Source organism: Nerophis lumbriciformis, linkage group LG32, assembly GCF_033978685.3.
Source record: "Nerophis lumbriciformis linkage group LG32, RoL_Nlum_v2.1, whole genome shotgun sequence".
NCBI lineage: Eukaryota > Metazoa > Chordata > Actinopteri > Syngnathiformes > Syngnathidae > Nerophis > Nerophis lumbriciformis.
The window spans coordinates 4,084,696-4,098,722 of NC_084579.2; the positions used below are offsets into that span (position 1 = coordinate 4,084,696).

A 14,027-nucleotide genomic window follows, 5' to 3' on the forward strand; every position below is an offset into this window, starting at 1 on the left:
ACTTCTAGCATCAAAACTCATTTAAAACTGCACATCTCTCTCCCCGACAAGGTTGACATGAGTCCACTGTGGCGACGATGGCGTTTGCCGGCACGACGGAATATATGAGGTGTGACGAGGGGACGCCAACCGCATGATGGAACACTAAAGCAGGTAGAGGAAGAACCCTAGCACTGTGAGCTAATCAGCTAGCTCACATTAGCCTGGCCGACGTCTGCTGGAACGAGTAATTAGCTTACATTTAGTGACGTATGTTCGAGGCGAAACACAACATGTTTACTCTTTGTTTGATGACGTTTAATGACGTCATGGGGTTTATCACGGACAGACGTGTCATTAGCGCGCAAGGTTTGAGTGAAATGTGTTGTGGGCAAATGCTAGGCTTGTTTGCTCACCGCTGGGAACCACGACTCGCCTCCGCGCTACAATGTAAGCAGAAGGGGGAAAACTGGGTTGGGTCAATTGTGTTGAAATGTAGTCCTGTCCGAGCAGAGGTTAAATGTTTATTGACATTACTTGTCAACATCCATTTTATTCCGCTTGTCTGATGTTGGGTCGTGGGGGCAGCAGCCTAATAAGCAGGGAAGCCCAGACTTCCCTTCTCCCCAGCCACTTCGTGCAGCTCCTCCCGGGCATACTTGCCAACCCTCCCGGATTTTCCGGGAGACTCCTGAAATTCAGCGCCACTCCCGAAAACCTCCCGGGACAAATTTTCTCCCGAAAATCTCCCGAAATTCAGGCGGACCTGGAGGCCACGCCCCCTCCAGCTCCATGCGGACCCTCCAGGTCCATCCATCTTCTTCCGCTTATCCGAGGTCGGGTCGCGGGGGCAGCAGCCTAAGCAGGGGAGCCCAGACTTCCCTCTCCCCAGCCACTTCGTCCGGCTCTTCCTGTGGGACCCCGAGGCGTTCCCAGGCCAGCCGGGAGACATAGTCTTCCCAACGTGTCCTGGGTCTTCCCCGCGGCCTCCTACCGGTCGGACGTGCCCTAAACACCTCCCTAGGGAGGCGTTCGGGTGGCATCCTGACCAGATGCCCGAACCACCTCATCTGGCTCCTCTCGATGTGGAGGAGCAGCGACTTTACTTTGAGCTCCCCCCGGATGACAGAGCTTCTCACCCTATCTCTAAGGGAGAGCCCCGCCACCCGGCGGAGGAAACTCATTTCGGCCGCTTGTACCCGTGATCTTGTCCTTTCGGTCATAACCCAAAGCTCATGACCATAGGTGAGGATGGGAACGTAGATCGACCAGTAAATTGAGAGCTTTGCCTTCCGGCTTAGCTCCTTCTTCACCACAACGGATCGATACAGCGTCCGCATTACTGAAGACGCCGCACCGATCCGCCTGTCGATCTCACGATCCACTCTTCCCTCACTCGTGAACAAGACTCCGAGGTACTTGAACTCCTCCACTTGGGGCAAGATCTCCTCCCCAACCCGGAGATGGCACTCCACCCTTTTCCGGGCGAGAACCATGGACTCGGACTTGGAGGTGCTGATTCTCATCCCAGTCGCTTCACACTCAGCTGCGAACCGATCCAGTGAGAGCTGAAGATCCTGGCCAGATGAAGCCATCAGGACCACATCATCTGCAAAAAGCAGAGACCTAATCCTGCAGCCACCAAAGCAGATCCCCTCAACGCCATGACTGCACCTAGGAATTCTGTCCATAAAAGTTATGAACAGAATCGGTGACAAAGGGCAGCCTTGGCGGAGTCCAACCCTCACTGGAAACGTGTCCGACTTACTACCGGCAATGCGGACCAAGCTCTGGCACTGATCATACAGGGAGCGGACTGCCACAATCAGACAGTCCGATACCCCGTACTCTCTGAGCACTCCCCACAGGACTTCCCGAGGGACACGGTCGAATGCCTTCTCCAAGTCCACAAAACACATGTAGACTGGTTGGGCAGTCCGCATGGAGAAATGTTGTTGTAATATATTGAGTTGGAGGCAATAAACAGGAGAGGGGATGAAGTAGTCTCTTTACTGTAGACTTCAGAACAGACTCACACACTTGACGTCAGGTGCGCAACACCACGTAAATCGTTGGCCAACCAAAAAGTAACCCCAGTACGCTATAGCCAACATTCACCAGGAGATGGCAACAGACAAACAGATAAATTCCTCCCCTTTTAGAATTGTAGAAGTTAGTCAAAAGAAATAAACAACCCAACCAAAAAATGTAGCAGCTCAATTAAAAAACTGTACTTAAGCCACATTCTTTTTTCTTTTTTTTTTAGTACTGAACTCTTAACCCTCATTTGTAAACAATAACATGCTTATTATACAAACAGTATTTGTACACCTTTAGCACAGATTTTTATATTGTCTTCAGAGATTCAGTTTTTTTGGTGGTACTCGAAACCTTTCTGGGTACCTGCGGATCACTGGTGGGGTTTTTGTTGTGGGTGATCTGGGTTCTGATGATGGCAACTCAGCAGCCCTTGAATCTGGTTCAATGATTAGACTAGTTTGTGTCTGACTCACTGATGGTCCTGGTGATGGAACTGAAACAGCACTGTCCAGTTGTACTGATGGCACATTTTCTGCAACTGGTGGAGACTAGATAACTGGCAGTCTCTCCATGTTTTCTCGCCATGGTAACATGTGATCCACATGCACTGTGCGCTGTCTCTGTCCCTCTTGATAGATATATTATATTATATATATATATATATATATATATATATATATATATATATATATATATATATATATATATATATATATATATATATATATATATATATATATATATATATATATATATATATATAATAATAAAATAAATAAATATATATATATATATATATATATATATATATATATATATATAGCTAGAATTCACTGAAAGTTAAGTATTTTCTTATATATAAGAAATACTTATATATATATATATATATATATATATATATATATATATAAGTAAATAATAATAATAAATAATATATAATATAATAAATATATATATATATAAGTATTTCTTATATATAAGAAAATACTTAACTTTCAGTGAATTCTAGCTATATATATTTATTTATTTTATTATATATATATATATATATATATATATATATATACTGTGTATATATATATATATATATATATATACTGTGTATATATATATGAAATACTTGACTTGGTGAATTCTATCTGTAAATATACTCCTCCCCTCTTAGCCACACCCCCCCCGCCCCGACCACGCCCCCCACCCCCCACCTCCCGAAATCTGAGTTCTCAAGGTTGGCAAGTACCGGTATGCTCCCGGGGGATCCCGAGGCGTTCCCAGGCCAGCCGGGAGAGACAGTCTTCCCAACGTGTCCTGGGTCTTCCTCCTGCCGGTCAGACGTGCCCGAAACACCCCCCTAGGGAGGCGTTCGGGTGGCATCCTGACCAGATGCCCGAACCACCTCAGCTGGCTCCTCTCCATGTTGAGGAGCAGCGGCTTTACTTTGAGCTCCTCCCGGATGACAGAGCTTCTCACCCTATCTCTAAGGGAGAGCCCCCGCCACCCGGCGGAGGAAACTCATTTGGGCCGCTTGTACCCGTGATCTTGTCCTTTCGGTCATAACCCAAAGCTCATGACCATAGGTGAGGATGGGAATGTAGATCGACCAGTAAATTGAGAGCTTTGCCTTACGGCTCAGCTCCTTCTTCACCACAGCGGATCGATACTGCGTCCGCATTACTGAAGACGCCGCACCGATCCGCCTGTCGATCTCACCATCCACTCTTCCCTCACTTGTGAACAAGACTCAGAGGTACTTGAACTCCTCCACTTGGGGCAAGATCTTGTTAACATGACAACATTATATCAATTTGATGAAAGTACGCCCCCAAAGTGGCAGTAAGATGTCAGTGTGTTTTGATTGAAACGAGGGTGTTGGTGTCAGTATGATAACCTCCATTAGATTTGGTTGGAATTTTTATTTTTCCAACCAGATAAACCTTAAGTTCTTATTGGGCCACAGGCATACACTCAATTGGAGTTTAGAATCCTTGTCCTGCTCTGTCTTAGACGTCAATAAGGAAACAATAGAACCTGTTCAGGTTAATGTGTCAGCCATGACCTACATTCTTCAGCACGTGTTTCTCTTCCCACAAGCAGCTGCATCAAGTATGTTTTTGTGATTGTCTGCAGGCGTTAGTAGGACATCTGGGGAGAGAGGACGTCGGCCGGCATGGACAGCTTCTTCAAGGCGGCCGTTTGTGATTTGGACAAACTTCTCGATGACTTTGAGCTCACCGCAGGTGAGATGGCGACGTGAGGGCGTTGTCAGTCGGACTGCGTCTCAACTTGTTTGTTCTCGGTTGCAGAAGAACATGACTGCTTGGCGGTTTTCCGGAAGCCTCCAGTACTTCAGTTGTCCCCTTCGGGTTCCTCAGAGGCGTCCAACGTCCCGGCGGACCCCCCCGATCTCAGTTCTCTTCACTACGGTGCCGCGTCCAGCTGTCCAAACCATACAAGTCCGAGCTGCGGCAGCGAGGACAGTGAGGTCACAGGTCTGCCTCTGACTGGAGTGGACCTGCTGTCCTCTGTGGATTGCGGCTCGTCTCAAAGCTCAGCTCCTCCCTGTCCAGACCGAGCGCTGAAGCCCGTGTGCGACCTTGTAAACGACACAAGCTCAGCCATCTTGGTCCGAGCCAACAGCCACGATGCCTTTAGCGAGCTGGACTGCGCTGAGAAGCAACTAGAAAAAGAGGAGCTGCTTGTGGACTTTGACAGCCTCGCTAAGGTGGAGGTCCTCAGTGAGGAGCAAGGGGGTCTGAACTCAAACTGTGAGCAGGGCTCTCACGAGCAGCTCGAGGAATTCTCATCCTGCTTCAGTCTGCTGGATGTTATTCTTCCTGCTGCTGGAGAGACGAGCACAGAGTCCCAAGCTGACTGTCTTTCAAAAACTACGGAGGACACAGAGGAGGAAATCTACGAGGATGTCCAAGAAGACTTGTTCTCTCAGCCATGTGAGCAGGACCACCAAGGACCGCCTGATTGTACCCAAACTTCAAGCACCTCAGGAGATGTTGACTGTACAGAGCCATCAGAGTCTCCAAAAGTTTCAGACTGTGAATCTGATTCTGTTAGTGGACCTCAACTGGATCTCCAGCTTCCTGGAGAGCAAGGTGAGGATGTGTCGGAAGACACAGAGGCAGACGCCGTGTCAGCTGTGGACGTCAGGCAGGAGGACGCTCCTTGCCCCGAGGAACCTCTTGACTCATTATCCGAGCAGCTGTACCCAGAGGGCCAGCCTCCCCCTTTAGAACTTTGTGCCGCCGTCTCTCCTGCGGAACAATTGTCCTCAGACCTCTCAGAGCCGAGCCCGGTGGATCCTCCTGAGTTTGACTTTGAGTATCTTCCTGAGAGCGACCAGGCTGAGCTCCTGGTCACGGATGAAGAGTTGGATGCCTTTCTCCAGGCCCACGCTGAAGCCGAGCAGGCCAGAGGGACGTCCTGCTGCAGCACCTCTGCAGATGTTCTCCAACTAAACCGAGATGTGGAGGAGGTGCTTTCAGCCGAGGAGCGGAGGAGCTGTGGGCACCCCTCACGAGAAGATCTAGAAGGTCTGGCCTCTCCAGAAAGTGACAGAACCATGTGTGAGTATGCATCATCTCAAGACTCTTGTCCACCCTATCAAGAAGAACCAGAACCATCCTCTAGAGGGAGCCTTTCCTCCACCAGCAATACTTCTCAGCCCAGCAGCTCAGATCCTCAGATGTCCTACGGAGGTGCAAGACCCAAACAGTTAGTGTGCCCAGCGGTGAGATGCACACCGTCAGCAGAGGAGGATGAAGAGGTGCCTACCGTTTCTTCTTCTTCTTCTAAACCTGCGGATGAAGAAAGGCCAAACACCAGCCACAGTATTCCAGCACATTCCAACACCAGCGCCCTCTTCGTCGCCCAGGAGCCCCCAGATTATACGACCGTCTGCGATGAACTTTCAGAGCCCCCGCCTTATCCCGGCGAGCCTTCTACAGCCGCCGCTCGTCCAAACAGCTGGAAAAGGGACGCCATGGAGGAACTGGGGAACTGGCAGCCCGACTGGGTGCCTGACTCGGAAGCCCCCAACTGCATGAACTGCTCTCAGAAGTTCACCTTCACCAAGAGGCGGCATCACTGTCGCGCATGTGGGAAAGTAAGTATGTGGTCAGCCTTTTGTTTTGAAGTGAAAACAGATTGAATGTGACTAAACAGACATTCATGTTAGAAGTTCAGTGTAGCCACAACAACTGAAACAATAGTGGAGCAGAGTGGCAGTACTAACAAAGTGTCCATTTATGTATCCCACACAGTCACATGACTTACATCAGGGGTGCTCATTACGTCGATCGCGAGCTACCGGTCGATCTCGGAGGGTGTCAGTCGATCATCAGCCAGGCATTAAAAAAATAGTCCTAAAAATGAGCGATCATAAATCTTCACTATGACGTCACTTTCGTCACTTGATTGACATTCACGGCACCCGAGGGTCTTCTGAGATGACGCTGGCTGCTGCCAGCTCATTAAAATTACCGACTGGAAGGCGAGAAACACTTTATTTCAAGAGACTCTGGCGCCGTACCTGTCTTCAAAACTCCAAAGACCGACTGCACAGTTGCACAATAAAAGTGCTGCTTCATCCTGCCTGCGCTACCAAAATAAGAGTCTCAGAAAGCTGGCGTGCACAAGCTAGCAAGCTACGGAGTTTGCCGACAATGTATTTCTTGTAAAGTGTATACAGAGGAGTACGGAAGCTGGATAAATAAGATGCCCAAAACCAACCACTTTCATGTGGTATTAGACAGAAAGGAGGACTTTTTTTCTCCTCCATTCGAAAATGCGCACCTTATCAGCAGCACTGTCTGATTCCTATCAATGCAAGTCATCAGAATCAGGTAATACACCAACTTATATTCTTGTCTTCATGAAAGAAAGGAATCTATATGCGTTAAACATGATTGTATTATCATTAAACACCTTTAATTTATTAACAATATTAACTATATGTGTTAAACATGCTTGTATTATCTTTAAACACCTTTAACTTGTTAACAATATTAACTATGTGTTAAACATTCTTGTATTATCTTTAAACACCTTTAACTTGTTAACAATATTAACTATATGTGTTAAACATGCTTGTATTATCTTTAAACACCTTTAACTTGTTAACAATATTAATTATATGTGTTAAACATGCTTGTATTATCTTTAAACACCTTTAACTTATTACCAATATTAACTATAAGTGTTAAACATGCTTGTATTATCTTTAAACACCTTTAACTTGTTAACAATATTAACTATGTGTTAAACATTCTTGTATTATCATTAAACACCTTTAATTTATTAACAATATCAACTATATGTGTTAAACATGCTTGCATTATCATTAAACATCTTTAACTTGTTAACAATATTAACTATATGTGTTAAACATGCTTGCATTATCTTTAAACACTTAACTTATTAACAATATTAACTATATGTGTTAATCATGCTTGTATTATCATTAAACACTTTTAACTTGTTAACAAAAACATATGTTTCATAAATAAGTAAATATAAATTGTATATATGAATGAGGTAGATCACCACGACTTGATCAATTGAAAAGTAGCTCGCCTGCAGAAAAAGTGTGAGCACCCCTGACTTACATACATCACAGTAGAGCTATGTGATATGGCTGAAAACTGTATCACGATATAAGAGTTTTATATCGGTCGATATCGATAATTATTGATATTTTTTTATGAACTATTGAAAATAGGGACCAGGAGAAAATAATATATTGAATGTAAACATTTTTATTTAAAATTAAGGCTGTCAAAAATAACGCGTTTACTATAATTTCCTTTAATGGCACTTATTTTTTTAAGCGCGATTAACGTGAATGCTTCGCTTCCGTGTTTAGATTACAGTTTAGTGCATTGATAACATTAAATGCAGATTGTTACTGTAACTGGTTTCGTCAGATGGGCTACAAGATCAGCAGAAAGAAAAAAAACTAAGCAGGAAGTCAAGAGGCAGTTATTGGAGACTTTCATATCTTCAAAATATGTCAAGTCTTGTCAAACCGGCTTCACAATAATAGCACTACGTGTCTCATATGGTCTAAACACAAACAAAATGAAAAATGTCTTACATTACGATCATGCTTTTTCAATGATGTTTTGTAATGTAATCTGTGATATTTGTACCTAAATCAATTCTAGTACATCAATTGAGTAAGATGGGGGGTATTTTTCTGGCAGGCTGAAATATTGTATTTATTTATTTTTTATAACATGTTCTGTTTGATAGTCCCCAATTACAGAATATTAAGCAGGCTGATTATTATGCTTTATTATTAAATAGAGAAGGTCATGCAGCGATATGAATACCATTAATTTGTACAACATGTCATGTACAGAATGGTAGAAATAGCAGACATTGGGGATAGGCTGATTGGCAACACTAAAATTGGCCATAGTGTGTGAATGGTTGTCTGCCAAGTGTCTTATCTGTGTTGGCCCTGCGATGAAGTGGCAACTTGTCCAGGGTACACTACCTTTCTCCCGAGTCCCTGACAGGGACAAGCGGTAGAAAATCAATGGATGGATCCATTATCAAACATCTTTGACAATCAAAGCATGATCGTAACAATCCACATTTTGTGTTATTAATGCACAAAACTGGTATCAAAACAAGTGTAACTCTTCTCCTCTCAATGCAAGTGCTCCTACAGCAGGAATATAAATAATGTATAATAATACATGCAAGTGTGTTTTTGTCCGTCTTGTGTTGAGCAGTTTAAAAAAGCATAATATTTAAAAAGGACTTCAATAAAACTAGTCGTCAGGTCATGGTATTAAAAAAAAAAAACATGAAAATTATCTCTCTAGGGTACACTTGTTAACGATGATAAATTATATCCAAATTATCGCGATTCATTTTGAGTTAACTATATGAACAAAATGGGATTAACTGCGATTAAATATTTTAATCATTTGACAGCCCCATTTCAAACGTAACCTTCCTCTGATGACATTCCCCTCAGTAGTGATGGGTTGATGAGGCGTCATGAAGCGTTTCGACACATTGCAAAACTGTATTGATACTGTGTCGATACTGTGTCACTAAATACTGACATCTGCTGGACATTAAAAATCCCTACAGGCAACCTATGGACCGACTCAACTGACACTGATTTTATGACCTAGTACATCCATCCATCCATCCATTTTTTACCGCTTATAGTGGTTCCCAAATGGGAGTACATGTACCCCTGGGGGTACTTGAAGGTATGCCAAGGGGTACGTGAGATTTTTTTTAAATATTCTAAAAATAGCAACAATTCAAAAATCCTTTATAAATATATTTATTGAATAATACTTCAACAAAATATGAATGTATGTTCATAAACTCAGTGAAGCACAAGCTCAGGTTTGTCACTAAAATGTCTGTCAAAAAGAAGTGTGAAAAGAAATGCAACAAGGCAATATTCAGTGTTGACAGCTAGATTTTTTGTGGACATGTTCCATAAATATTGATGTTAAAGATTTTTTTATTTTTTTTGTGAAGAAATGTTTAGAATTAAGTTCATGAATCCAGATGGATCTCTAATACAATCCCCAAAGAGGGCACTTTAATTTGATGATTACTTCTATGTGTAGAAATCTTTATTTATAATTGAATCACTTGTTTATTTTTCAACACGTTTTTAGTTATTTTTTATTAAATTGTATAACAGTGCAAAATATTGCTCATTTGTAGTGGTCAAGAAAGACCACTACAAATGAGCAATATTTTGCACTGTTATACAATTTAATAAATCAGAAACTGATGACATAGTGCTGTATTTTACTTCTTTATCTTTTTTTTTTAACCAAAAATGCTTTGCTCTGATTAGGGGGTACTTGAATTAAAAAAAAAATCACAGGGGGTACATTGCTGAAAAAAAGTTGAGAACCACTGCCCTAGTATATACAATAATATAAACCAAGTCATTGTATTTCATTTAGGATTATTTCATAACTTCATTTAAATAAAAATATATTTTTTGTCTTTTTTAGATACAGTCAATAAATAATGTGAACATGTATCATAACATGGAAATCTAAGAGAACGTGTTGTGAATGAGGATGCTTGTGGACCTGGAAATGATTATTTTATTTTTTTTACTCATTTTTATTTAAAAAAAAACAAAACAGTTTTTCCACCGTATTCAATTTTAGGCGCTTTCTCTTCTTCGTTATTATTTCTCCGGCTGTAGAAAAGAGCCGCTCACAGGGCACAGAGGAGGCGTCAGTGCGACACAGTTGGCGTATCAGTCACGTGACCAAAACAGCTCATGATCGGTCACGTGACTTTCTAAAAGCGGTACGCGCACCGACACAGGGTTTCGCTCTATGAGCTCGACGCATGCGCCGATGCATCGGTGTTGCCGGACCCATCACTACCCCTCAGCTATCAAGGCAGAAAGGAAAATGCATGTGAACACAACCATGTAACACTCAATGTAAACCAAATCACATTGAACACTTAACAATAACCTCTTAAAATTAAAGTGCAAAAACAAGGGATACATTAGAAATGCTTAAAGTGTAAAAAAGTGTGTCAAAATGCAATCGTAGCTCAAGGGTGGTGTGGCATTACTGGTTATGAGCGCCTTGGTCTGACTACGGTCCGTTTAAAAAAAAAAATCCAAAAAACTGCCATATTGTTACGGTGACTTCTCCCGTTTTATCAACAATTTCTTCGTTCCTTGCAGCACTCATTTTCAGTTTCTCTTCTCACTCAAAGAATCACCGCGAGACAACAAGATGACGCAACCAAATGTGATAGTTGATACTGCATACTTGCCAACCTTGAGACCTCCGATTTCGGGGCGTGGGGGCGTGGTTGGGGGCGTGGTTAAGAGGGGAGGAGTATATTGACAGCTAGAATTCACCAAGTCAAGCATTCCATACACACACATATATATATATAAATATATATACACATCCTGAAAATATGCAAACAAAACTGTGTTTAGATAATTGATACTTCAAACTTGCATAAATAAATCTTAATATAACATAACTTGGCTTCTGAGAGCTTCAAAATGTAATGAATAAAATGCTAAAGTTGTTGATAAACAAGCAATTATTTTAATAGTTAGATATGGTCATTTTAAATTAATTATTTCAAACATGTTTATTTAAATGTATAATTCTATGGCTGGATGTAATAAGGAATCAGAAAAAATACAAATAAAAATACAATTAATTTTGATGTTTTTAGCAAAATATAGTAAAAATGTATTTATTTATTTTTTTTTAATTAACAAATATATTTATTTGTAGGTAAGAATAAAAATACAATTAATTTTGATGTTTTTAGCAAAATATAGTAAAAATGTATTTAGTTGTTTTTTTAAAATTAACAAATATATTTATTTGTAGGTAAGATAAACATAGTAATACAATTTATCCCTAGTCTGGATGATTTAGTTCTTGTCACCCTGTTGTCCTCCCGTCATGAAAAAAGGCTGTCCTCACTCAGGTCCGCATGGAGCTGGAGGGGGCGTGGCCTCCAGTTCCGGCTAAAAACCGGGAGATTTTCGGGAGATTATTTGTCCCGGGAGGTTTTCGGGAGAGGCGCTGAATTTCGGGAGTCTCCCGGAAAATTCGGGAGGGTTGGCAAGTATGTGATACTGTCACCTAATTGGCTGTTAGCGCGTCACTCCCCCTTATCCAGTCCTTCTCAAATTGTGGTGCGATGCCAGGGGAACATGTTTTTTTTTTTTGCCGTACCAGAATATGATGAAGCCAATGAAGCACTTGGCTTCACTGTAACCACGGTGGGAGATGAGAAAAAAAAAGACCGGTGTGTTGTTTCCTTTAATGTTAATAAGCTTGCAATGTTATGCAGAGGTATAGTTAAAACAATTTTATAAACAAATCATACTATTTATAATCATGGTGGGGGGGGGGCGCAAAATATTTTCTTCTTTGTAAGGGGGGGGCGTAACGGAAAATATTTGAGAAGCACTGCTCTAATCAGTGATCACTTCCCGCGTTGCTCGGTTACCACAGAGCCAGTGCTTTGGTGAATGCAACCAAACTTGCTTTGCAACTTGTGGTTTCTTTTGACAAAGTGAAAAAAATAAAACATCTAACCTTTTTACCAAATGCATTGTTTATTTGTTGTGTTTATAGTGTTTTGTAGACTTGGAGAAGGCATTCGACCGTGTCCCTCGGGAAGTCCTGTGGGGAGTGCTCAGAGAGTACGGGGTATCGGACTGTCTGATTGTGGCAGTCCGCTCCCTGTATGATCAGTGCCAGAGCTTGGTCCGCATTGCCGGTAGTAAGTCGAACACGTTACCAGTGAGGGTTGGACTCCGCCAAGGCTGCCCTTTGTCACCGATTCTGTTCATAACTTTTATGGACATAATTTCTAGGCGCAGTCAAGGCGTTGAGGGGATCTGGTTTGGTGGCTGCAAGATTAGATCTCTGCTTTTTGCAGATGATGTGGTCCTGATGGCTTCATCTGGCCAGGATCTTCAGCTCTCACTGGATCGGTTCGCAGCTGAGTGTGAAACGACTGGGATGAGAATCAGCACCTCCAAGTCCGAGTCCATGGTTCTCGCCCGGAAAAGGGTGGAGTGCCATCTCCGGGTTGGGGAGGAGATCTTGCCCCAAGTGGAGGAGTTCAAGTACCTTGGAGTCTTGTTCACGAGTGAGGGAAGAGTGGATCGTGAGATCGACAGGCGGATCGGTGCGGCGTCTTCAGTAATGCGGACGCTGTATCGATCCGTTGTGGTGAAGAAGGAGCTGAGCCGGAAGGCAAAGCTCTCAATTTACCAGTCGATCTACGTTCCCATCCTCACCTATGGTCATGAGCTTTGGGTTATGACCGAAAGGACAAGATCACGGGTACAAGCGGCCCAAATGAGTTTCCTCCGCCGGGTGGCGGGGCTCTCCCTTAGAGATAGGGTGAGAAGCTCTGCCATCCGGGGGGAGCTCAAAGTAAAGCCGCTGCTCCTCCACATGGAGAGGAGCCAGATGAGGTGGTTCGGGCATCTGGTCAGGATGCCACCCGAACGCCTCCCTAGGGAGGTGTTTAGGGCACGTCCGACCGGTAGGAGGCCGCGGGGAAGACCCAGGACACGTTGGGAAGACTATGTCTCCCGGCTGGCCTGGGAACGCCTCGGGGTCCCACAGGAAGAGCTGGACGAAGTGGCTGGGGAGAGGGAAGTCTGGGCTTCCCTGCTTAAGCTGCTGCCCCCGCGACCCGACCTCGGATAAGCGGAAGAAGATGAATGGATGGATGGCATTGTTTATTGATATCGATTTCGTGTCCATCGCGATAATTGCTTTATTGTGCAGCCCTACGTCACATTTTAAGCTCACGTTTGGTATAGTATTGCTTGGCGTGGGTTATGTGCTTCAGACATGCTTGACAAGTTCTATCAAAAAGAACATGTCAGCTGTGGGCAGTGTGCACTGACAACTGGCAACACTGCGGGCAGCCCTGCCTTGCATAGTGCATACCTGCCAACTACTCCGGTTTTCCCGTAATTAGTACGGTTTTCATCAACCTATTCCGGGTTACGGTTGCAGTGATAAAAAATACGGTTTTCCATTAATTTAAAAAAAAAAAATATTTTTTAAAGTTTTAATCACAAAATCGCGTAACAACAATGACAATCGACACTGCTTCCCGTAACTTCCTATCGAGCCATCCCGAATGCCATGCGCGAGGCTATTTATAGCACCGCTGCCAAGCACGAGGCACCAGTTGCCATTGTTTCCAAACGAGCGAATGATCATGGAATCAGCCGGAGAAAAATCGCAAACGAGTCTTAAACCGAAAAGAAAACTGCAGTCATTCCGTGAAGAATATTCAAAAGCCTATCCGGGAATAATTATCCGTTCCAAAAAGGGTGAAAACTACGTGAATTGCACCTTGTGCAGACAAGATTTTTCGATCGGACACGGAGGAATTAGCGATGTAAAAGACCACGTTGGGACAAAAAAACACAAGTCTAATGCCGTTGCTAGCGATACAAGTGGAAAACTTTC

General features: G+C 43.2%; 1 protein-coding gene across 4 annotated transcripts in view; it reads left to right on the forward strand.

The window, feature by feature from the left end:
* zfyve16 (zinc finger, FYVE domain containing 16) overlaps positions 1–14,027 on the forward strand; it is a 41,827-nt gene that overhangs the window by 249 nt on the left and 27,551 nt on the right. For 2 of the 4 annotated variants that reach the window (XM_061927347.1, XM_061927351.1), the window contains exons 1-3: positions 5–153; positions 4,147–4,256; positions 4,323–6,136. In XM_061927347.1, the coding sequence (XP_061783331.1) occupies positions 4,187–4,256; positions 4,323–6,136 (1,884 nt within the window). In that variant the 5' untranslated portion in view covers positions 5–153; positions 4,147–4,186. Of the gene's footprint in view, positions 1–4; positions 154–306; positions 430–4,146; positions 4,257–4,322; positions 6,137–14,027 lie in introns of those variants that run through there. The other 2 variants (XM_061927348.1, XM_061927349.1) reach the window with 2 other exon arrangements.